The 26,596-nt window shown below is 41.2% G+C and overlaps 1 protein-coding gene across 1 annotated transcript; it reads right to left on the bottom strand.

Moving 5' to 3' along the window:
- Window positions 1–8,026: 8,026 nt before the first annotated feature.
- Window positions 8,027–25,078, bottom strand: MRLN (myoregulin). Its single transcript, XM_061405042.1, has 3 exons — window positions 24,899–25,078; window positions 10,676–10,786; window positions 8,027–8,257 (listed from the first exon to the last, which is right to left on the bottom strand). Exon 3 carries the CDS (start codon window positions 8,235–8,237, stop codon window positions 8,097–8,099), a length of 141 nt encoding a protein of 46 aa, XP_061261026.1. The 5' UTR covers window positions 8,238–8,257; window positions 10,676–10,786; window positions 24,899–25,078; the 3' UTR covers window positions 8,027–8,096.
- Window positions 25,079–26,596: the final 1,518 nt, after the last annotated feature.

Below are 26,596 nucleotides of genomic sequence, written 5' to 3' on the forward strand. Positions count from 1 at the left end.
ACAGCTGGGTATTCTTTTTGCTTTGACTCCATCCCTTCATTCTTTCTGGAGTTATTTCTCCACTGATCTCCAGTAGCATATTGGGCACCTACTGACCTGGGGAGTTCCTCTTTCAGTATCCTATCATTTTGCCTTTTCATACTGTTCATGGGGTTCTCAAGGCAAGAATACTGAAGTGGTTTGCCATTCCCTTCTCCAGTGGACCACATTCTGTCAGATCTCTCCACCATGACCCGCCTGTCTTAGGTTGCCCCACGGGCATGGCTTAGTTTCATTGAGTTAGACAAGGCTGTGGTCCTAGTGTGATTAGATTGACTAGTTTTCTGTGAGTATGGTTTCAGTGTGTCTGCCCTCTGATGCCCTCTTGCAACACCAACCGTCTTACTTGGGTTTCTCTTACCTTGGGCATGGGGTAGCTCTTCACGACTCCTCCAGCAAAGCGCAGCCGCTGCTCCTTACCTTGGACGAGGGGTATCTCCTCACCACCACCCTTCCTGACCTTCAACGTGGGATAGCTCCTCTAGGCCCTCCTGCGCCCGCGCAGCCACAGCTCCTTGGACGCGGGGTTGCTCCTCCCGACCGCCGCCCCTCCTACTTAACTCACCACTAACCAATCAGAAGAATGTCCACAAGCTTATCACGACCTTTTTGAACCATTACCATGGAACTCCTCACCGCACTCTCCAGGCTGAGACACACAGTTATGAGGGCATTAGCCTGCTGTGGCTCCCTTTGCCCGGCAAAGCAATAAAGCTATTCTTTTTCAATTCAGTTCAGTTCAGTCATTCAGTCGTTTCTGACTCTTTGCGACCCCATGAACCGCAGCACAGCAGGCCTCCCTGTCCATCACCAACTCTCAGAGTTCACCCAAACCCATGTCCATCGAATTGGTGATGCCATCCAACCATATCACTCTCTGTCGTCCCCTTCTCCTCCTGCCCTCAATCTTTCCCAGCATCAGGGTCTTTTCAAATGAGTCAGCTCTTCGCATCAGGTGGCCAAAGTATTGGAGTTTCAGCTTCAACATCAGTCCTTCCAGTGAACACCCAGGATCTCCTTTAGGATGGACTGATCTCCTTTAGGATGGACTGGTTGGATCTCCTTGCAGTCCAAGGATTCTCAAGAGTCTCCTCCACCACAGTTCAAAAGCATCAATTCTTCGGCACTCAGCTTTTTTCACAGTCCAACTCTTACTTCCATACATGACCACTGGAAAAACCATAGCCTTGACTACACGGACCTTTGTTTACAAAGTAATGTCTCTGCTTTTTAATATGCTATCTAGGTTGGTCATAACTTTCCTTCCAAGGAGTAAGCGTCTTTTAATTTCATGGCTGCAATCACCATCTGCAGTGATTTTGGAGCCCCCCAAAATAAAGTCTGACACTGTTTCCACTGTTTCCCCATCTATTTGCCATGAAGTGATGGGACCGGATGCCATGATCTTCGTTTTCTGAATGTTGAGCTTTAAGCCAACTTTTCCACTCTCCTCTTTCACTTTCATCAAGAGGCTCTTCAGTTCCTCTTCACTTTCTGCCATAAGGGTGGTGTCATCTGCATATCTGAGGTGATTGATATTTCTCCCGGCAATCTTGATCCCAGCTTGTGCTTCCTCCAGCCCAGCATTTCTCATGATGTACCCTGCATATAAGTTAAATAAGCAGGGTGACAATATACAGCCTTGATGTACTCCTTTTCCTATTTGGAACCAGTCTGTTGTTCCATGTCCAGTTCTAACTGTTGCTTCCTGACCTGCATACAGGTTTCTCAAGAGGCAAGTCAGGTGGTCTGGTATGCCCATCTCTTTCAGAATTTTCCACAGTTTATTGTGATCCACACAGTCAAAGGCTTTGGCATAGTCAATAAAGCAGAAATAGATGTTTTTCTGGAACTCTCTTGCTTTTTCCATGATCCAGCAGATGTTGGCAATTTGATCTCTGGTTCCTCTGCCTTTTCTAAAACCAGCTTGAACATCTGGAAGTTCACGGTTCACATATTGCTGAAGCCTGGCTTGGAGAATTTTGAGCATTACTTTACTAGCGTGTGAGATAAGCACAATTGTGCAGTAGTTTGAGCATTATTTGGCGTTGCCTTTCTTTGGGATTCTTTTTTACTTCACTCAAAACTCTGCCTCCAAAAATGAACTCAATGTTGCCGTACAGAGGCCAGGTTTGTCTTCAAGAACAGTGACTGAAATATTTCCCTGTGCCCACAGAGCTACCAGATAGGTAGTTAATGCTTGATAAATATTTATTGAGTACATGATCTCCACAGAGCAAGTCATAATCAACTTCGTAAGCAGCACCTGAAAGGTCAGGCTCTGTACCTTGAGATCACACCTCAGATAGGAGTCCCGGGACACTGACCCTTCAGAGAACAGTCTGTAGCCACCGCCAAGCTGAAAGGGCAAAGGGCTGAGACTGAAAGCCCAGTTGGCCACCAAGGGCTTCCTCTGCTCCTGCACTAATCTTCCCTCACTATGGTCCCGGGTCAGGTGGCGGATGGCTCTGGGGCCTTTCCTGTGGGTTTATAAATAAATCTGGGCTCATGGCTGACCCCAGAGTGGCCTATATGGCAGCATGCCTTCAGCTTGCTCCATTAGTAGGACTGCTCACAGGAAGCACAGCAAACGATAGCCATGCAGAAGCCACCCAGAACAGCAGCCTACGTCTGTGTGGTCACACACATATCACATGCTTCCGATTCTCTCTCAAAGGACCTACTATACAGCACAGAGAACTCTGCTCAGTATTCTGTAATAACCTAAATGGGAATAGAATCTGAAAAAGAATAGATATTTAATACATGTGTACATATAACTGAATCACTTTGCTGTATATGGGAAACTAACACAACATTGTTAACTTTACTCCAATATAAAATATAATTTGATCTCAGTCTTTGTAGTAGCAGTTCATCCACATCATACCCCAAAGTTAGGAAATATCCATTATAACTCAGATATAACGTATAAATATCAGATCAGTTGCTCAGTCGTGCCTGACTCTTTTCGATTCTTGAATCGCAGCATGCCAGGCCTCCCTGTCCATCACCAACTCCCCGAGTTCACCCAGACTCATGTCCATCGAGTCAGTGATGCCATCCAGCTATCTTATCTTCTGTTGTCCCCTTCTCCTCTTGCCCCCAATCCCTCCCAGCATCAGAGTCTTTTCCAATGAGTCAACTCTTCGCATGAGATGGCCAAAGTATTGGAGTTTCAGCTTTAGCATCATTCCTTCCAAAGAAATCCCAGGGCTGATCTCCTTTAGAATGGACTGGTTGGATCTCCTTGAAGTCCAAGGGACTCTCAAGAGTCTTCTCCAACACCACAGTTCAAAAGCATCAATTCTTTGGTGCTCAGCCTTCTTCACAGTCCAACACTTACATCCATACATGACCACTGGAAAAACCATAGCCTTGACTAGAGGAACCTTTGTTGGCAAAGTAATGTCTCTGCTTTTGAATATGCTATCTAGGTTGGTCATAACTTTCCTTCCAAGGAGTAAGCGTCTTTTAATTTCATGGCTGCAATCACCATCTATAGTGATTTTGGAGCCCCCCAAAATAAAGTCTGACTCTGTTTCCACTGTTTCCCCATCTACTTCCCATGAAGTGATGGGACCAGATGCCATGATCTTCGTTTTCTGAATGTTGAGCTTTAAGCCAACTTTTTCACTCTCCACTTTCACCTTCATCAAGAGGCTCTTCAGTTCCTCTTCACTTTCTGCCATAAGGGTGGTGTCATCTGCATATCTGAGGTTATTGATATTTCTCCCGGCAATCTTGATTCCAGCTTGTGTTTCTTCCATTCCAGCGTTTCTCATGATGTACTCTGCATATAAGTTAAATAAACAGGGTGACAGTATACAGCCTTGATGTACTCCTTTTCCTATTTGGAACCAGTCTGTTGTTCCATGTCCAATTCTAACTGTTGCTTCCTGACCTGCATACAAATTTCTCAAGAGGCAGGTCAGGTGGTCTGGTATTCCCATCTCTTTCAGAATTTTCCACAGTTTATTGTGATCCACACAGTCAAAGGCTTTGGCATAGTCAATAAAGCAGAAGTAGATGTTTTTCTGGAACTCTCTTGCTTTTTCCATGATCCAGCGGATGTTGGCAATTTGATCACTGGTTCCTCTGCCTTTTCTAAAACCAACTTGAACATCTGGAAGTTCACGGTTCACATATTGCTGAAGCCTGGCTTGGAGAATTTTGAGCATTACTTTACTAGCGTGTGAGATGAGTGCAATTGTGCAGTAGATTGAGCAATCTTTGGCATTGCCTTTCTTTGGGATTGGAATGAAAACTGACCTTTTCCAGTCCTGTGGCCACTGCTGAGTTTTCCAAATTTGCTGGCATATTGAGTGCAGCACTTTCACAGCATCATCTTTCAGGATTTGAAATAGCTCAACTGGAAATCTTTCACCTCCACTAGCTTTGTTTGTAGTGATGCTTTCTAAGGCCCACTTGACTTCACATACCAGCATGTCTGGCTCTAGGTCAGTGATCACACCATCGTGATTATCTGGGTTATGAAGATCTTTTTTGTACAGTTCTTCTGTCCATTATAACTCATTATAGCTTATAAGTATCCATTTATAACCATCATAAAACTCAGGCTTTCTGGCTTAGTTTTCTTGCAAGTCATTTCATTCAAGTGAATATTTAATCACTAATGTTTCATCAGTTGTACAGTGCTTGTCACTCAGTTATCTGTTTACCTAACCCAGACTGCATACATACAAATATGCCATGGATATTGGGTGGATATTGTCACCACTTAGGAAAACAATCTTTTCCCAATCCTACTGAAGGTAGTCACAGGTCCCTTACTTCACAGAGCTACTCCTGTCTTCTTGATATTTAAACAACATCTTAGATTTCTAGAACTCCTTTCTGTTATATGTCTTCCTGCAAATAGCAGTCCAGTTCATTTAATAACTATGGAGTTTCTATGTGATATGCAAAGCCAATGATATTAATGCCACTTTTGATCTTTTCTTCGTTCTGTTTTGACACAGGAAGCACAGGAAACCCAGAGAAGCGGTGTAATCTGAGGTCACAGAACTGTTCAGTAGCCAGACAGTAGGAACATGTAGTCCATGAACTTCCCTCTGCATCAGCATTTCTCAAATGCCTAGTAATCTCTGGGGATCTGGTTACAATGCAGATTCTGAATTTAATAGGTCTGGGGGATTGAGGGGCAAAACTAGGATCCTGTATGTTTCCTAATCTCCCAGGACTTGTTGCTACTGGAGGTCCTCAGAACATCTTTCCCCACACCCTTCATGACACCCCAGATGTGTCCATCCTACTATCTCCTCCGATGGCAGTTGTAGTATTTGGGTATTCACTAATTTCCACCACTAACCTATCAAGCTCCATGACAGCAGGAACTAGGTTTTATTCACTGCTTTGACCTGGCCACCCAGCAGCATGCATGCCAAAAAAGAAACCAAATGAATATTTTTGAAAGGTTAAGTGACCTATTTCCAACTACACAGCCATAATAATTAAGTCTGTGATTTCTTATACAAATGAAATTATTTACAAAACAGAAACAGACTCACAGACTTAGAAAACAAATTTATGGTTACTGGAGGGAAGTGATAAATTGGGAGTTTGGAATTAACATATATACACTACTAACTTAAAAATAGATAGCCAACAAGGACTTACTGTATAGCACAGGGAAATCTGCTTAATATTCTGTCATAACCTAAATGGGAAAAAGAATTTGAAAAAGAATACACATATGTATATGTATAACTGAATCATTTTGCTAAACACCCAAAACACAAAACTATGAATCAACTATAGTCCAATATAAAGTAAACAATTAAAGAAGAATCAGCCATTTAATCAGTCTTTTAAAAGGCTATTCATCAAGTATCCTTTGTTGTCTGGAGTCACATTATGATACCCAGTTGCCATTGCCAGGGAACAAAATAACCAAATAAAAGCCACATAGGGTCAACCAGGTTATACTGGCTACAGAACAGTATAAGGGGTCTGGGGGACAGAATCACATCCTTGGGCCTCCGGGACTGGTTAACCTAAGGTCATTCCAAGGGCAAGGGGAAGGTGTGGACCAGTCAGGGTGATGGAGGCTCGCTGGAACTCAGCACCACCTGTGGATGCTGAGAACCCCAGTCCTCCGTGGACGGCGCCTTTTTCATATGCCAGGCCTTCAACTAAGCACTTTGCACCTGTCATCTCATGCCATCCTCTGGACAAACCTATGACACAGGCACTTTTTTAATAGGTAAGGAAGCAGAGACTTAGGGTTATTAAACCGTAGGAGATAAAGCCAAGGTCTGGACCCAGGCAGTGTGCCTTCAGCATCAGTGCTTCTAACCATATCGTTGATTGCCTAGAAATACACAGGGACAAGAAGCAATTGCCCAGGCCTGGGAGTGACTCGACTCTCCACTCAATAACCTGATAAAAGGCTCCAACAAATCCCAAATAGAGGCGCTTGGGAAAAAACATATCATATCCACATTATATCCTAAAGGATGTCCAATGATATAGCATTGGAAAAAAGATTCTGTTACAGCAAATGCTCTCATAGTGTGATTCTATTTGGCTTATGGTTAAATATACAACTCCACTCAAAGGTTAAGTAAGAGTCAGTGAAGTAAGAAGTCTCAAAGGTCTCAGATTCCTTTCACACTTCGTTAGGTCTCTTTTGAAACCTTGCACTAATGTCTGGACCAAAGCTGAGAAGATGGTCATCACACGGAAGAGATCAGGATTTTGTGAAGCGTGTGTGTCCAATGTAAAAAGTTAAAAAGTCTAAAGGACAGAGAGAACTCCATTTTTCAAAGACTTAAAGAGCAGAATTCAACAGTTATAGTTTAATACTGTCAGGAAACGAGGGAGTCAAAAAAACAGAGGAAGAGAACACATTGTTCAGTTGGATATGAGGAAAGGGTAAACTTAATCTGTTTTTGATAGAAGATTCTTAAATGTGGAATAAGAAAATAAATCAGGACAATACTAAAATATACCCATAGGGTCTTGGATAAAACATTACTGTCAAAAAAGTTGAACTGTATTTTAATTGCACTTGTTTCATTATTATTACCTTTGGGGGCAGCATGATATGATGGATTGTGAAGGCACAAGGCCTGGGTCTGCCACTCCCTAGAGATGGTCTCCAGCTAGCATAATTCTTCCAGTATTCGGCGTGCTCATCTCTGAAATGGACAACACACCCTTGCCTCCTAGGATTACTGGGAGTCGTATGTTAAATGACATACTGTGAGCATTTAGTTCCAAACAGAAAATCAGTGCAGGTTGCATCCTGTATTCTCTTCTTTCTTATAAGTTCTGTTTTCCTAAAAGAATCTCTTTTTAAGCATTTCTATTCCTAACGTAAAGATTTGTTTGTTGATAGAAACATAAAACTGTGGGGGATTAAGAAAAACAATCTACCTACACACAGATGAAATGTATATAAAAGAAAATGAGAATAAACTATTAGCATATCATATGGAGAGATTATCTTATGCTAAGTTTGGTGTGTTAAAAAATAGAATCACATAATAAACAACAAGGTCCTATTGTATAGGAGAGAAAACTATATTCAATATCCTGTGATAATCCATAATGGAACAGAATATGAAAAAGAATGTTATATATGTACAACTTAAACATTTTGCTGTACAGTAGAAATTAATGCAACACTGTAAATCAGCTACATTTCATAAAATAAATTTTAAAAACAAAGTAAAAATTTAAAAATAGAACCATATAAAATTTCACATAGGTATGCATCCGTAATAAAAAAAAATCACTCATAATTGTACACATTGTAGTCAATCTATTAACTATATCAATCATGGTAAAAATTAAGAAGTTTTATGACAGTAGTATAGATTTTTGAAAAAAAATTCCATTTCAATTTATGTGAATGTTTTATAAACCATCAAGTTCTAAATAACAATGTTGTTTTTATTGCAATGTCTTATTAGCTTCTAGAATAACTGGAAATGTCATCAAATTAAAATCACTCAACGTATTAAATTACAAAATTTTATTCACTGGAGTTCAATATGAAATTCACAAGTAAAGTAAAGGAAATCAGTTTTCTAAGAAGTTATAACAACATATATAATAGACAGGAAGTCAACAAAGATTACAAACAAAATTTTTAGAAGTCTTCCCACAATTTCATCTTCTAGACTTGTGGGGGTAGTAGTAGAAATTAATATCCAATTTTTACACGTCATATCCAAAATGCTTCTGCTTCCTAAGAAGTAAAATAAAGAGAAAATATCCTTAAATAAACACATTTGTAATCCTGATTTTTTAAACTCAATCTAATAATTTGCACAGTAAAGAAACAGTGATCAAGACATGTCTTTCAGTCAGGACTTTGTACATTTTAGTAACCAATCAATGAACTAAAATATTTTTCTCCTTAATGAATTAACGAAATTTATCCACTAATTCTGACCATCTTAAGTCATAATCATTGAATTTTCTATTTGTCTGTCTATTTTTTGGCTGAGCTGTGAAGCCTGTGGGATCCAAGAGGGGATCAAATCTGGGCTGCAGCAGTGAATGCATAGAGTCCTAACCACAGGACCACTAGGGAATTCTCTTGTCTTTCTTTCTTTAAAAAAAAAAAAAGCAAAAAATTTTTTAAAAGCTTAAGAACTATCAGAATTACCACTCTCTTCCCAATGTTATAAATTATCAGTTTATTTTTGAAGTCTTTTCTGCAAAGTCACTTATAACCATTTTTATGGAATCAGTGAAATTGCCACTTTTCTAACCTATAGCCAGTATTACCAGGAAATAAGAATTTGAAGTCATGCAAAAAGGCAGGTGATAAAATTTTTAAAAATTAAACAACAAAAGGTTTATTTCATTTCCTTGATCTTTCCTCAAAATCCTCTTTCTTATATTTTCAGTTCAGTTCAGTTCAGTCGCTCATTTGTGTCCAACTCTTTGCGACCCCATGAATCGCAGCACACCAGGCCTCCCTGTCCATCACCAACTCCCGGAGTTCACTCAAACTCATGTCCATTGAGTTGGTGATGCCATCCAGCCATCTCATCCTGTCATCCCCTTCTCCTCCTGCCCCCAATCCCTCCCAGCATCAGAGTCTTTTCCAATGAGTCAACTCTTCGCATAAGGTGGCCAAAGTAATGGAGTTTCAGCTTTAGCATCATTCCTTCCAAAGAACATCCAGGACTGATCTCCTTTAGAATGGACTGGTTATTTTGGTCACTTATTAAGACATTAAATATTTTCATTTCCACCACACTTCTGTGTTCAGATGGTAAAGAATCCCTTTGCAATGCAGGAGACCTGGATTTGATCCCTGGGTCAGGAAAATTCCCTGGAGGAGGGAATGGCTACCTACTCCAGTATTCTTGCCTGGAGAATCCCATGGACAGAGGAGCCTGGCAGGCTACAGTCCATGAGGTTGCAAAGAGCTGGATACCGCTGAGCAACTAACATTTACTTTCTGTGTTAATCAGTTTTTTAAAAATATCTGGAATTTTTTAAAGTATTATGGAATTGCAAAAGGTATTAATTTGTAGTCTGTTGAGCACACTGTTGGAATGTTTTACTGAATGCCTGTCGGGCAGGGAATTTAGAACCATTTCCAACTCCTTTTTCCAGGAATGTAAGTTCAAATGAGTTAAGTAATTTTCAAAGCCTTGTATCCAAGTCCCTTATATACACTCAACTTAAAATGAGCATCAATACTTTTAAAAAGTGGCAAGATTGGGGTGGGAAAATATTTTCTGCTATTTTTTGCTCAAGCCCAAAAAGGCAGGTAGAGTTTTAGGAGAGAACGTGAAAGAGAAACAGGGAGATAGATGCTGCTGCTGCTGCTGCTGCTGCTGCTGCTGCTGCTGTCACTTCAGTCGAGAACACTGGAGTGGGTTGCCATTTCCTTCTCCAATGCATGAAAGTGAAAAGTGAAAGTGAAGTCACTCAGTCATGTCTGACCCTCAGCGACCCCATGGACTAGAGCCTACCAGGCTCCTCCATCCATGGGATTTTCCAGGCAAGAGTACTGGAGTGGGGTACCATTGCCTTCTCCAGGGAGATAGATGAGATGTATACAAATACCTTCTCCCTCTTTTGATTGATACCTTCTCCCTCTTGATTCATCTCTGTGATAACTAACCCCTCCCTAAAGGAGGGGATGATTTGCCCCAAATTTGGCAGCAATCATTGGCAAAGTGGTGATGATGGTGGTGGTGGTTTGTGACCACAGAGAGCCTGTCAGGATCCTCTGTCCATGGAATTTCCCAGGCAAGAATACTAGAGAGGGTTGCCATTTCCTTCTCCAGGGGATCTTCCCAATAGGGATGGAGCCAGCATCTCCTGCATTGCAGGTGGATTCTTTACTGCTGAGCCACCAGGGAAGCCCACATTGGCAAAGTAAACACCTAGAATTTCCCTTAAGTTCAACAATTCCTTGTTGCATGTTTGGGAAACAAGGGGTAAGAATAACACATGAATTTGCAAAGTGATATTCCTTGCCTCGTATTTCCTCCACCTCCAGCTTGTGTTTCTTCAGTCTGTACTCCAAGGGGTACCTTCCATTTTATCCAGTTACAGTAAGAGAGAAACAGAATAGGAAGCAAGGGAAAGACCAGATGAGTGATGGGGATTGAAGAGTGCACAGAAACCCACTTCTCACCTGATTTAATCCAGGTAATGGTAGATAATGCTGCTCCTCGGTTTTCTCTCCGGCTGCTCTTCCTGGGACAAAGTGCATTCAGAACAGGTGGTCTCTTAGCAAGCTTGGTTCCTGTGTCAAAGCACATTAAAAGCCTTTACTGAACGGTGATGTAGTCTGTGAAGTGGACAGTCAGGGAGCCTGCGTGGAAAAACTCTCGAAGAAGTTGAGAAAAGGTCATATGTAAATTTTAGTGGATTACAGAAACTACAGCCAAAAACTACACCTTTCACAGAAAAGTCAAACAGAATTCTAGAATTTTCCTGACAGGGCAAACATTTACCACTCTTTTAATCACACTAGGACCACAGCCTTGTCTAACTCAATGAAACTAAGCCATGCCCGTGGGGCAACCCAAGACGGGCGGGTCATGGTGGAGAGATCTGACAGAAGGTGGTCCACTGGAGAAGGGAATGGCAAACCACTTCAGTGTTCTTGCCTTGAGAACCCCATGAACAGTATGAAAAGGCAAAATGATAGGATACTGAAAGAGGAACTCCCCAGGTCAGGAGGTGCCCAATATGCTACTGGAGATCAGTGGAGAAATAACTCCAGAAAGAATGAAGGGATGGAGTCAAAGCAAAAAGAATACCCAGCTGTGGATGTGACTGGTGATAGAAGCAAGGTCCCATGCTGTAAAGAGCAATATTGCATAGGAACCTGGAATGTCAGGTCCATGAATCAAGGCAAACCGGAAGTGGTCAAACAAGAGATGGCAAGAGTGAATTGTCGACATTCTAGGAATCAGTGAACTGAAATGGACTGGAATGGGTGAATTTAACTCAGATGACCATTATATCTACTACTGCGGGCAGGAATCCCTCAGAAGAAATGGAGTGGCCATCATGGTCAACAAAAGAGTCCAAAATGCAGTACTTGAATGCAATCTCAAAAACGACAGAATGATCTCTGTTCGTCTCCAAGGCAAACCATTCAATATCACAGTAATCCAAGTCTATGCCCCAACCAGTAATGCTGAAGAAGCCGAAGTTGAACGGTTCTATGAAGACCTACAAGACCTTTTAGAACTAACACCCAAAAAAGATGTCCTTTTCATTATAGGGGACTGGAATGCAAAAGTAGGAAGTCAAGAAACACCTGGAGTAACAGGCAAATTTGGCCTTGGAATATGGAATGAAGCAGGGCAAAGACTAATAGAGTTTTGCCAAGAAAATGCACTGGTCATAACAAACAGCCTCTTCCAACAACACAAGAGAAGACTCTATACATGGACATCACCAGATGGTCAACACTGAAATCAGACTGATTATATTCTTTGCAGCCAAAGATGGAGAAGCTCTATACAGTCAGCAAAAACAAGACCGGGAGCTGACTGTGGCTCAGACCATGAACCCCTTATTGCCAAATTCAGACTTAAATTGGAGAAAGTAGGGAAAACCACTAGACCATTCAGGTATGACCTAAATCAAATCCCTTATGATTACACAGTGGAAGTGAGAAATAGATTTAAGGGCCTAGATCTGATAGATAGAGTACCTGATGAACTATGGAATGAGGTCCGTGACATTATATAGGAGACAGGTATCAAGAGCATCCCCGTGGAAAAGAAATGCAAAAAAGCAAAATGGCTGTCTGGGGAGGCCTTACAAATAGCTGCAAAAAGAAGAGAAGCGAAAAGCAAAGGAGAAAAGGAAAGATATAAGCATCTGAATGCAGAGTTCCAAAGAATAGCAAGAAGAGATAAGAAAGCCTTCTTCAGCAATCAATGCAAAGAAATAGAGGAAAACAACAGAATGGGAAAGACTAGAGATCTCTTCAAGAAAATCAGAGAACCAAAGGAACATTTCATGCAAAGATGGGCTCGATAAAGGACAGAAATGGTATGGACCTAACAGAAGCAGAAGATATTAAGAAGAGATGGCAAGAATACACAGAAGAACTGTACAAAAAATATCTTCAAGACCCAGATAATCACGATGGTGTGATCACTGACCTAGAGCCAGACATCCTGGAAGGTGAAGTCAAGTGGGCCTTAGAAAGCATCACTACAAACAAAGCTAGTGGAGGTGATGGAATTCCTGTTGAGCTCTTTCAAATCCTGAAAGATGATGCTGTGAACATGCTGCACTCAATATGCCAGTAAATTTAGAAAACTCAGCAGTGGCCACAGGACTGGGAAAGGTCAGTTTTCATTCCAATCGCAAAGAAAGGCAATGTCAAAGAATGCTCAAACTACCGCACAATTGCACTCATCTCACATGCTAGTAAAGTAATGCTCAAAATTCTCCAAGCCAGGCTTCAGCAATACGTGAACCGTGAACTTCGTGATGTTCAAGCTGGTTTTAGAAAAGGCCGAGGAACCAGAGATCAAATTGCCAACATCTGCTGGATCATGGAAAAAGCAAGAGAGTTCCAGAAAAACATCTATTTCTGCTTTATTGACTATGCCAAAGCCTTTGACTGTGTGGATCACAATAAACTGTGGAAAATTCTGAAAGAGATGGGACTACCAGACCACCTGACCTGCCTCTTGAGAAACCTGTATGCAGGTCAGGAAGCAACAGTTAGAATTGGACATGGAACAACAGACTGGTTCCAAATAGGAAAAGGAGTACATCAAGGCTGTATATTGTCACCCTGTTTATTTAACTTATATGCAGAGTACATCATGAGAAATGCTGGGCTGGAAGAAACACAAGCTGGAATCAAGATTGTTGGGAGAAATATCAATAACCTCAGATATGCAGAAGACACCACCCTTATGGCAGAAAGTGAAGAGGAACTCAAAAGCCTCTTGATGGAAGTCAAAGTGGAGAGTGAAAAAGTTGGCTTAAAGCTCAACATTCAGAAAACAAAGATCATGGCATCCGGTCCCATCACTTCACGGGAAATAGATGGGGAAACAGTGGAAACAGTGTCAGACTTTATTTTTCAGGGCTCCAAAATCACTGCAGATGGTGATTGCAGCCATGAAATTAAAAGACGCTTACTCCTTGAAAGGAAAGTTATGACCAACCTAGATAGTATATTCAAAAGCAAAGACATTACTTTGCCAACAAATGTTCGTCTAGTCAAGGCTATGGTTTTTCCTGTGGTCATGTATGGATGTGAGAATTGGACTGTGAAGAAGGCTGAGTGCCAAAGAATTGATGCTTTTGAACTGTGGTGTTGGAGAAGACTCTTGAGAGTCCCTTGGACTGCAAGGAGATCCAACCAGTCCATTCTGAAGGAGATCAGCCCTGGGATTTCTTTGGAAGGAATGATGCTAAAGCTGAAACTCCAGTACTTTGGCCACCTCATGCGAAGAGTTGACTCATTGAAAAAGACTCTGATGCTGGGAAGGATTGGGGGCAAGAGGAGAAGGGGACAACAGAGGATGAGATGTCTGGATGGCATCACTGACTCGATGGACATGAGTCTTAGTGAACTCGGGGAGTTGGTGATGGACAGGGAGGCCTGGCGTGCTGCAATTCATGGGGTCACAAAGAGTCAGACACGACTGAGCGACTGATCTGATCTGATCTAAAACAATAGCTCTCGGGGGTGGGGGGAAGAGAAGAGATGTTGTTTAAGGGTTACATATGTGCCACTGATAGACAAATAAGTTCCAGAGCGGTAATATACAGTACAGTGAGCATTAGTCATAAAAGTGTATTATATACATTAAACTTGCTAAGAGACTAGGTATTAATTGCTTTCCGCACAGAAGAAATGACAATCATGTGACATGAAGAGGTGTTAGCTAGCGCTACCATGGCAGTCATATTACAATATAAACATATCAAACCAGTATACTGTACACCTTAAACTTACACAATGTTTGTGTCAAATATAACTTAAATTTTGAAAGTTCCTAAAATTATTTTTTAAATATATCTTTCATTATCTTCCATGGTACAACAAACAAAATTTCTCTTTCTGCATAAGAGGCAATACTTCATGAGATTTTATGTCTGCTATAAATTTTATAAGTTTTAAGATTTTGTGTCACTTTTACAAACAAATTAGAAAGTGGAGGAGTGAATTTATCTGCAAAGACCAGGCTGTAAAATTCAGACACAACTGAAAAATTATTTATCCAACAAAATGATGATTATTACAACTATGAAATAATAGAAACATTACTTAGAAAATCATGTTGAAATATTTAAGTATGATGAAAACCAATACCTGAGGACCAGTCATTACAATCCTGGGTATATACCCGAAATACAAGCATAGATATTCACACCAGGACACACATTCAAACTTTATTTGTAATATACTGAAGCAACTTAGCAAAAGCAGCAGCAGCAACTTAAAAACAAACCAAATGCTTATTAGTAGATAGATAAATCCATATAATGGAATATTATACAATAATGAAAATTAAGTTACAGCTACATGAAAAAAATAGTGGTGAATTTTACAAACATAATATTGAGTTTTTAAAAGGAAGATACAAAAGAAAACACATGGTAAATACATTTATGTAAAGTAGGAAAACAATTAAAGCTGTATGACTTAGGGGTACGTAATATGGGTAGCAACGGTGTAGGTGATTAATTGGTCAAGTAAAGCAAAGGACTGACTACCATAAAATCAGGATGGTGGTGGTGTTAATGGAAGGGGTGGAGAGCTTCCAGAAGTATTTCATTTCTTTCTTTTAAATTTGGCCCTGCCACGTGCCATGCAAGGATCTGAGTTCTCCTGCAGCGGAAGCACTGCGTCTGAGTCTTCATCACTGGACCACGGGGGAAATCTCTTTTATTTTTATAATTTTCACTTTCTGTCCTTGGTGGTGGTTATGTTGATAATTAGTTTTTAATTACTTCCTAAACTTTTGAACTATGGTGCTGGAGAAGACTCTTGCGAGTCCCTTGGACTGCAAGGAGATCCAACCAGTCCATCCTAAAGGAGACCAGTCCTGGGTATTCACTGGAAGGACTGATGCTGAGGCTGAAACTCCAATACTTTGGCCACCTGATGCGAAGAGTTGACTCATTGGAAAAGACCCTGATGCTGGGAGGGACTGGGGGCAGGAGGAGAAGGGGACGACAGAGGATGAGATGGCTGGATGGCATCACTGACTCGATGGACATGAGTCTGAGTCAATTCCGGGAGTTTGTGATGGACAGGGAGGCCTGGGGTGCTGCGATTCATGGGGTCGAAAGGAGTTGAACACGACTGAGCGACTGAACTGAACTGAAACTGCACATAGAAATTTTATAGGTCTTTCTCTAGGTATGTACACAATTGAAATATTCTTTTAAAAAGCCAGAGAATTCTCTACAAATGTCAATAATGGCTATAGTTGTCGAGTTTGGGTGAAGGACTATATGTGATTTTTTTCCCCTTGTTTCTTTCACTTCTCACATTTTCATTTAAAGGATGTCGCTTATGAAACTTCAGAACACTAAAGAAAATAGTCTTCTAACTCCCTGTCCTCTTTCTTGTCCATCTATTTAAAAGTAATGATTCTATCTCTGTCAAACAAATCATTTTAACAAATATGAACTCGGGAAAATTAAATGTATCAGTGAGAGATGTGAATGAAAATATGTAACCTACACTTAATCCAATAAATTATGCATTTTCATTAAAATGTTTCACTGACCCATTTCATTTTTCTTGAGTTTATATTAAATCTCTTTGGCTAAAGAACATGTTCTTGCTTCATTCCAAAATGCTCATGAAAAACAGGAATGTGGGTGGTTCCTGTTTGGGTCTTCTCCTTAATGTTAGATCTGTTTCTAGAACTAAATCAGTGGAAGCGCTCGAATCTGTACCACCACAAGTTTACTAGCACACTCAGATTTTACTGAGGATTAAATGATGTTTGATTTACATTTTGCCTGATTAGTCCTTGCTATGCTAGAAGCTTGGTAACCATGTGTTTTTTCTCTTAGAAACATTCTTTTGGAGGAATGGCTATTTCACAGCAGCATTTTCAGAAAAAAAGATGATTTGTAGTGTTTTTTATTGGATAAAACATGCACTGAATAAACACATTTCAAAAATAAGTTGATTAATTTTAAACAAGTTAGCACGCTTCTTAAAGTGTAATAGAATGTATTGAGTGGAACGATCTTATTTTGAATACAACATTTAAAAATCCTAGCTAAAATAACATTAACTCTAATTTCTGATATAAGACATCCAGGTTATTTGGGGCCTAACATATTTCATGTTGAAATTTCAGATGCCTGCAAATAATTGCCCCTATGTTTTGAATGTCTCTCTATACCTTTCTTTTCCCTATTTCCAAAAGGCAATGAGAAACATTTTATTTTGTAGAAATTAATTTCTAGAAAGTTATATTAAAAGTAGTATGAATAATCTCTTATCTAGTTTTCAAAACCTGTCTTTATTATATTCTCTTTTGACTCCACCAAGAGTCCAAATAATCTCACCCAAATTAATCTGTTTATTGAATGGTTGCACAGTGGTGTCCCACGAAGAAAGTTAGACAAATGTCTAGTAGTAGTCACTTTTGGTCTCTGGGGGTTGAATTTCATTGCATTCTCTGTTTTTTACCCTGCCATCAGCTTGTAGGCACTAGCCTTTCAAATCTCTAGAATCCTGTGGATTGTAGAGGCTTCTGGGACCCCAAGAAAAGTGCACCGTTGCAATTCATGGGGTCACAAAGAGTTGGACATGACTGAGCGATTGAACTGAACTGAACTTGGTCCCCTAGGAAAATCAAAACATGCAAATGAACCAGTAAAACCCCCTCTATTACATAAAATTATTACTTGTCCTAAGACTTCACACATTTCTCAATCTCTCCCAACCTCTACTATTTCCACTTATTAGGCGTGGAGTCTCGGTCAAGACAAAGAAGAGAACATACTTTGCAAAGTCTGTTTTTCAATCAGAAGAAAAACACTTTTCATTGGATTCAAGATTATAGTCTTAAACACATGAGTCACATTTCAAAAATATTTTCTGTTTTGATAAGAATTTGCTAATCCTACTTGTTTCCATCAATATCTAATGGTCAAGATAACATTCATAGACGTTCCCTAGAGACACAAATAGAAAAATGAGACACAATTGAAATCTGTCCACTCTTGCTTAACAAGTCACTTAAAGTGGCTCAGACAGTAAGGAATCTGCCTGCAATGCAGGAGACCTGGGTTCAATCCCTGGATTGAGACGATCCCCTGGAGAAGGAAACGGCTAGCCACTCCAGGATTCTTACCTGGAGAATCCCATGGACAGAGGAGCCTGGCAGGCTCCAGTCCATGGGGTCACGAAGAGTTGGATAGGACTGAGCAACTACCTGTTTCACTTTTACGTTTAAGTAAAGTATAATAATAGCCATTTACATGGGTCTAGTATGTGCCCAGTTGTGATTAGGCCCTACTGGGACATGGAGAACTGCCCAAGGTTCGAAGCTAGAGCCTTGACGCTAGTAACCTAGAGCTTTAGCCCCCAGATGCCACTCTGTTTCAACTGCATGGATTTATTAATGTTTTCAAATGAAACGGACCGAAATGGAAATATCCACATGTAATTACCAACAGACATTCTTTCTCTTTAGTCCTGACTCCTTTCCGTATATGTGAACTGCTGGGTGAACAAAGGGATGGATAGTCTTGCAGTTACCCCTCTGGGCCTGATAACCCTGAATTTGCTGGAATACTTTTACAACAGCCAATTTTATTCACATCAAAACCATCTTCTCTTTATAAATGGATCTTTCACAGGCCACTACTACAAGCTTACTATCTAACAACCTGATTAGCTGAAAGTTCAGGTTTTTTTAATTTGTTTTTTATGAGCTTTTACTCTCTGCAATTTTATTCTCTCCTATTATTCGTTTTGTTATCAACCCACTGATCATCTTATGACGGACAAGTTTGTCCCCTTGATCTTTTTTTTTTTTTTTTCAGCTGTGCCAGCGGCTTGTGGTATCTTAGTTTCTCAATCAGGGATTGAACCCATGTCCCCTGCAGTGGAAGCAAGAAATCTTAACCACTGGCCCACCAGGGAATTTCTCCTCTTGATCTTATTAACATTAGCTGGATGGAGAAATAACAAGAATGCTTCCAGGACTTGGTAGTTGAGAGATGGGTCAGGAATAAGATTGGTGGTATTTGACTCGGATCTGCCACTTACCATGAGACCCTGAGCAAGTCATGTTAACTCTCTGTGCCTCTGTTTGTTAGCACTTCTATAAAATGGGGATGACAATAACTGTGTGTGTGCGTGTGTGTGTGTGCACACGCTCAATTGTGTCTGACTCTTTGTGACCTCATGGACTGTATCCCACAATGCTCCTCTGTCCATGGAATTTTCCAGGCAAGAATACTGGAGTGAGTTGCCATTTCCTACTCCAAGGGAATCTTCCTGAACCAGGGATCGAACCCGAGCTTCTTGTGTTTCCTACATTGGGAGGCGATTCTTTACTACTGTGCCACCTGGTAAGCCCAATAAGGACAGTAGCCACTCCTTAGGGCAGTGTGAGAATTAAATGAGATAATACTTGTGCCTAGGGAGTAAACACTTAATAGGCAAGGGTAACTATGATTATCAGTTATACGCTACCATATCACCTCCTAGATGGTACCCCTTGAATGAATCAGTTTTCTCAGTTTCTCTTTAGGTATCCAAACATGCAAAACTGTCACACACCTACTCATCTTTTGAAGCCCAACATATCTCCTCTGTGATCCTTCCTGATGTCCTCTGGCAGCATTTAGTGTCCACTTATCTGGAATGTATTGAAACTCACTATAGTGTATTATGGTTATTTGCATGCAGCCCCCATGGGCAGCTGCTGTCTTCCTAGAAAGTGGGGATGGACTTACCCATCCTGAATCCCACTGCATCCTGGTATCTGATGTTAATCATTTTTAACAATATTGATTTAATAATTGCACATCAAGCAGAAGCTTTCTTGGAAGACTGAAAGTTCATTTTGCTCAAAAGACAACTATAACAAGAAAAACACATATAGTAAGTCTACTTTTACCACCAAAATTTCAAAAATAAAATCCCAAAGTTGGGTAGTTTCAATTTTGTCTCCAGAAAATGTCTCTCTCCCACAAAATTTATGTTTAACGAAATTTATCTTTTAGAAACCTGAGAAATCATATAGGAATCATACCTTGTTGATGTTTTTCTTTTTTTGGCCTGGAATTATGAGACCTGGTCAAATGTTGGAAGAGAACAAAACTTTTGTACCAGCCTACAGGGTTTCATGATGGAACTGTCCTGTTGGGATAGTTACTATTTCTCCAGCAAAATGGTGATTTGTCTCCTTAAGATTCTAGAAACAGATGACGGCCTGGTAGGATAGGAGACATCAACTCCTTAATTTTGAGTCATTCAGAAGTTAACTAAAAAATCAGGGATATTCAATAGTAACAAGGATTTTGTGCATTCTGTAAGTTTCCAAAACAGAGTTCAAGGTGCATTTTCTGAATTAATTATGTGAAGAATTACATGAAGAAGAGAATTTAACAGATATCTGAGAAATTAACTCATCAATAATATGAGCATTGTACAGGGAAAGCTTTAATGAGAATAATTATAAATGGCATATGGTTTTACACTGAAGTGATTATGAGCATGATTGTTAAACCTAGTTTCTTGATTAAAATATGATTTCAAGGAGACCTTTCTCTAGCTAAGAAAAACAACTGTAGTGAAAAAATCTCAACTATGACAGAAATGTTAGCACTGGCAAAGAAATTAGAGATTTCTTCCGGCTTCTCATTTGACAAGCAAGGCCCAGAGAAGTACAGTAACTTGTCTGAGGTCACATGGTTACTTTTCTTCTGAGCTGCCATATTAATTGCCTCAGCAAGTTTTGGATACATTTATGATAAATTGGATTCTGCATTTCACCAGACTTGGCTATTTGAAGCTATTCTACCTTCAACACCTCCCAGCTGCTTTGATTCAGGCCAAGGGAAGGCCAATGTCCAGGATAAAATAAGCCACAAGGAGAACTTGGAAACTTGGGAGGTAAGACTTGCCAGAATTGACAAAGTGGACTTTGCTTGGAGACAGAAACACATGCTCTGTTGAGCGTTGGGGGTCAGGAAGGTTGTGGAGCCGGATGGAACTGGTTTGAGATCCTGGTTCTGGCTGGTATTAGCATGATAGCCATTGACCAGACATTTAACCTCACCTGCTATCTCATCTGGAGATAGACATAACCAGTCTTGCATGGGATTGAAAGGATTTTATTGATAACTATAGTTAAGAAGGGCCTGCACATATTCTGATTTTAATCTCATAAAGCCACATGAGGTGAGTGCTAATGCTTCTATTTCCTTAGTTGGAGAGACTGATGACCAGAGACCTCAGGGAGCTATCTGAGATCACACTCCAGGGGATGACCAGGGATTTGAATGGAGTTCAGTTTGGCTTCAAAGCCTTAGCCACTGCAGCATCTCAGTGGTGGTCAAAAGAAAAAGGTGAGTTAAGAGCCCAGCATGTTGCCTGGCAACAGATAAAAGAATGGTTGATATGATGAAGCTTGAGAGTCAAAAAGGTGGACACTTCCTGCAGTCTGACAATGATGGAGGGAGGTGGGGGACTCAGATGGACTTAAGAGATGGCAAGCCCCAGGAAGCCGGGACAGATGTGCAGAGATGTGGGCCAGAGGGCACTGTCTGGCCTGGCAGAGCTAGATGAGGGTCCACATGACTCCTAGGAGTGCAGAGAGGGTCCTAGACCTCTGTGGAATCCCTCTGTTCTCCTCCTCTTCGACTGTAGTTCTCAAGCTTTCTCTCCATGTCAATATCTGTCCAATCTGGGCTTTCCCAAGCCATATATGACCATTAATTAATTAATTAATTAATTGTTTTGACCATGTGCACAGCGTGTGGCAGGGCTTCCCAGGTAGCTCAGTGGTAAATAATCTGCCTCCCAGTGCAGGAGATGCAGGAGCCTCAGGGTCAAGAAGATCCCCTGGAGTAGGAAATGGCACCCCACTCTAGTATTCTTGCCTGGGAAATCCCATGGACAGAGGAGCCTGGTGGGCTACAGTCCAAGGGGTTGCAGAGTCAGACATGACTGAGTGAGCACACAGGAACACACAGCATGTGGGATCTCAGTTCCCTGACCAGGGAAGGACCTTCCCTGCGTTGGAAGTGAGGAGCCTTAACCCCTGGAGCACCAGAGAAGTCCCTTGCCTCACACATCTTGAGTAAATATTCTAGCCCTAAAATGAACAGTTTTTCTACCTATGAACAAACATCTCCTCTTAATCATCCAGTACCGAGACTCCTGAAAGCTGAAATTTTCCGAGACCCTGTTCCTAAACCAAATAGGAGATTGCATTGCCCCTAAGAAGACATAAATTACTCAGTTACAGGCACTTAACATTAAGAAAGATTCTGGAACCAAAACAATCAAAATGTTTTCAACCTTCTCCCTGCCAAGTTCCCCAACCCTTGCCAGGAATCACAGCTGTAGCGCAGTCTTACGAGGCCAAACTGTCCAGAGTTGTGGCGAGGACCAGCCCTACAAAGCTTCCTTGCAGAACCCCACAGGGCAGTGCCACATGACACCTTCCATGGTGTGATGAAGCAGGAGTGGACCTGAGGCCGGGTGCTTATTTGTTGGCTTTGGGGGTTTTATCTGCAGAGCTCTCATATCGAAACAAGTGTCCTCCTAAGTTTGGCGAGTGGAGGGGAGGTCTCTGGACCTGTTTGACTTCTTAAAAGCATTCAGGAAAACCTTTTAAACTACTTTCTTGGCCTGCAACACACACTCCTTTGCCTAAATTCACTGCTAGCAGTTTTGTCTTTTTAATCTAATACTTGATTTCTGAAGCCAGCTAAGTGTTATTTGCAGTCAAGTTAAGCTGAGAAGGCAGATGGCCAGGTTGGAGTAACAGAATTTCAGGTTCAATGAAAGACTGTAACCTCTCCTAAGGCCAAATTAAATTTCTAGCATTTAGCACAGGGCTGGGGCTTCCCTGATAGCTCAGTTGGTAAAGAATCCAGCTGCAATGCAGAAAACATTGGTTCTGTTCCTGGATTGGGAAGATCTGCTGGAGAAGGGACAGGCTACCCACTCCAGTATTCTTGGGCTTCCCTTGTGGCTCAGCTGGTAAAGAATCTGCCTGCAATGAGGGAGACCTGGGTTCGAGCCCTGGGTTGGGAAGATCCCTGGAGAAGGAAAAGGCTACCCACACCAGTATTCTGGCCTAGAGAATTCTATGAACTGTATAGTCCATGGAGTTGCAAAGAGTTGGACACGACTGAGCAGCTTTCACTTTCACTTTGGAACAAAACCGGTACTCCAAAAAAAAACAAAAAACAAAAAAACTGGGGTGGGGAGGTTGAGATTCAGCTTCATGGTGAGTTTTTCTGTGCCTCCCAAGCTTGTTGCTTAGAAGGTAAACCCAGGGAGGAACACTGAAAAGCAATGAGCTGTTTTCTAAGAATGCACAGCTCTCCAAGGTAAGGTCTGATGATAATACCCATCCTCAGTGAATAAGTTTTGGAAATGGTGGCCCTGTGGGATGCCGGCCCACTGTTCGTAGTTCTCATGTACCATGGATCAAGGCCATTCTGACTTACATCAGTTGCTCATGAAATGACTTCTCTCTCCTACCTTATTCTGAGTTTACTGACCCTTTGCTAATCTAGCACTGTGTCTTCACACAGTGGGAATTAAATAAATATTTGCAGAATGAAAGCTTGCAGTGGAAAACAAAAATCTCATCCTGTCTCCTGAGCATACAGGGTAACACTTTGGGAAATAGGTATTCTCTGAAACAACCCTCCTTTCTGTCTCATCCAGACACAGAATTGGAGCTAGGAAGTGGGGTAACCAGATCTTTCAGAATGACAGAAGCATGGAACCAAAAGAAAAATTTCAGAATGCTGATTATAGAAGAGCAGAAAAGTTTATTAAAACAATAGCTTGTGCTTTGAAATGGTTTTGAAAGTTTCCCCAGCATCGTTGATCTTGTAGTTGTTTAGTCATTAAGTCATGTCCAACTCTTTGCAACCCCATGGACTGCGGCATGCCAGGCTTCCTCATCCTTCACTATCTCTTGTAGTTTAGCCATAGCCTAATGTCCCGAACTGCTTACCATATGGCATCCTCCAATGGCCCCATCCTCAGCATTCCCATGGCTGATACGATCCTAAGGATGAAGTTATTAAAAGCACTGAAAGCCAATTATTGTCCCTACAGTTTAAACTTTCCCATCAAAGACCACGTTGGAGGTTCTAGGTTAAGAAGATTCAAGAAAAAATTCAAATGAGGGACTTCATCAATAATGTTTCCATACTCGGCCACTTAGAAACATGGTGAGTAAAACCCACCACCTTATCAAAGAGGTTATAACTCTCATCTCATAAACAAGGAAACTGAGGCTCAGAGAGGGTGACTACTTGCTTAAGGTTGCACAGCCTGTTGAGCCAGGCCTCAGTACCAAGCCAGCATCTGCCTCCTTCCAGTTCCCGTGATGCCTCTCTTATTTAGCAGCCTGATGCACGTGTTCAAGAGGACTGAACATACGTAACCGAAGCAGAAACTCTCTTCGTCTGTAATCCTGAGGAGGGACTGGAGTGTCAGCTTTCATCTTTTCTGAGAGGGCTGGGCAAGGCCCCAGCTTCAGGGTCCTCCTTTTCTAGACTGAAAACACAGTGACCTACTTTTCAGGACTCTCAGAAACAACCATTATTTCAAAAGAAAAAAAAAAAAAAAAAGGCTTCAAGGACAAAGCCTTTGGTAAACACTTAAGAAGGCAATAAATTCAAGCAACATGACAGACACCCTCTCTCTGCAGCAAATCTCAAACACGGGGCAATGACAGACAAGGCCCAAGTGTCCAGTCCAATATTCCCCTGCAGACACTTTCCATATGTGAAACTTCTCTTTGAAATCACTGACACCCTCTCCTTGGGGAGGGGACACAGAAAGACAGAAATACTGTTAATAATAATAATTAATATAAAATAATTATTAATAAATATTAATATCTGGCATGACCACAAGGCTGGGTCAAGCTTTGAGATCATATTAATCCCTTGCTTCTCCTTCTGCCTTTATTAATCCAGAAGGAAATGGAGGGGATAGAATTCTAATTCATATTAGATCATATAACCAGCCTTATAAAAACTGGAGAGACATTGAAAGATAAGGAGAGAAAATAGTCTTCCAGAGTCTGAGCTTCCTGTATTCCCCTACCAGAACCAAGCAAGACTTCTGCTAGACTTTCCTCTTGTCAACATTTTAAAAGGCCACTTAAAAAAAAAAACTTACTGTTCAGGGGTTCGATAAGCGAAGTCCAAAGTCAAGGAGATGATCTCTTTCTTTTGTGAAAAACACCATCTGCTCCTAGGTGGCTCTGGAGACTTGCTGGGCTGTTATTAATAACTGGCTTAGCGCTTTGCTGAGAAACATGAGCCAGGCTGTCATGGGAGGAGGCGAGTGGGGAGGAACAGACAGACACAGGTGGGATAAATGATGACAAAAATACCCTTAGGCCCACAGAGGAGTGCAAATAACCCATGAGTAGGGGTGGGCCCCTCCACAATCAGGATTCATGTCAAAGGTGCTAAAAGTTCAATATCAACTAACCACTCTCTACTATCTTACTCTCTTGGAAAATGTCATGACTCAAGCAACGTCAAGCTTTCCTTTGTTCTTCTGAGCAATTCTTTTCCATGGATATTAATATTTGAATATCTTCTCAGACTACAAATTTTTGCTTTGTTTATGTTGAATTTCCTCTTTTTCAAATACATAAACAGATGGATTTTCAAATGCACATTATCAATATGTTAAGGTTTGTTTTCTTGTGAGCGTGTCAGTCTCTCTCCCACAAATAATCCCAAAACCTTTCCTGGCAAAGTGCATGTATGTGTGTTGGGGGAGGGGTGCATTGTGACAGCATCATAATAAAGGGAAACCTGTAGAATTTAAGTTCAAAGAATAAATAGTCATGACCTGGCTACTGGTTTACAGCAGGTCTTCCCTTTTGAAAAACTATCAACTATTTCCAAAAAAATCTAAGTCTATGCTTCCCTTGGATTTTTTTGGAAATAGTTGATAGTTTTTCAAAAGGGAAGACCTGCTGTAAACCAGTAGCCAGGTCATGACTGTTTCTATTCTTTGAACTTGAATTCTACAGGTTTCCCTTTATTATGATGAGTCTATGCCTCCTTCGGAGAAGGCAATGGCAACCCACTCCAGTACTCTTGCCTGGAAAATCCCATGGACAGAGGAGCCTGGTAGGCTGCAGTCCATGGGGTCACTAGGAGTCGGACACAACTAAGCGATTCACTTTCACTTTTCACTTTCATGCATTGGAGAAGGAAATGGCAACCCACTCCAGTGTTCTTGCCTGGAGACTCTCAGGGACGGGGGAGCCTGGTGGGCTGCCGTCTATGGGCTCGCACGGAGTCGGACACGACTGGAGCGACTTAGCAGCAGCATGCCTCCTTTCCCCTAACCACTGACACCAAATTGTTCAGACCAAGAACTACCTGTCTTCTAACTTACATGATCTAACTTATATTAAACACTGGTTCTGTATCTGTCTGAAGTGTTAAAAGAAAGCTGAGGGTCACACAAAAGTTATTAGATTATACAAAGATACAGAATTGAAGGGAACAAACACTCATCAAATGTCCAATTTGTAAGGATCCAGCTGCCACCCTGGTTCAGGCCTAGTAACTATTCTATTTTTCAAACTCAACTGGGGCGTCTCCTCTCCAGCTAGGCTCTTGACATTTGACCCACCTTCAACCTGAATCAGCATAATTCAGAACAACCCTTCCTTAATCATCCTCCCCCAGCCCAAAAGCTGACCATGAACATGGACATTCCCTGATCAATGGTCCAGCCATCACCTCGTTCACCCCATAGGCAACATCCAGCTCCTTCCAGTCTTGTTTACTCCCCTTTGGGGAAAAAATGGAAGCAGTGACAGACTTTATTCTCTTGGGGTCCAAAATC

This window comes from Bos javanicus, chromosome 28 (assembly GCF_032452875.1).
Source record: "Bos javanicus breed banteng chromosome 28, ARS-OSU_banteng_1.0, whole genome shotgun sequence".
NCBI classification, from domain to species: domain Eukaryota; kingdom Metazoa; phylum Chordata; class Mammalia; order Artiodactyla; family Bovidae; genus Bos; species Bos javanicus.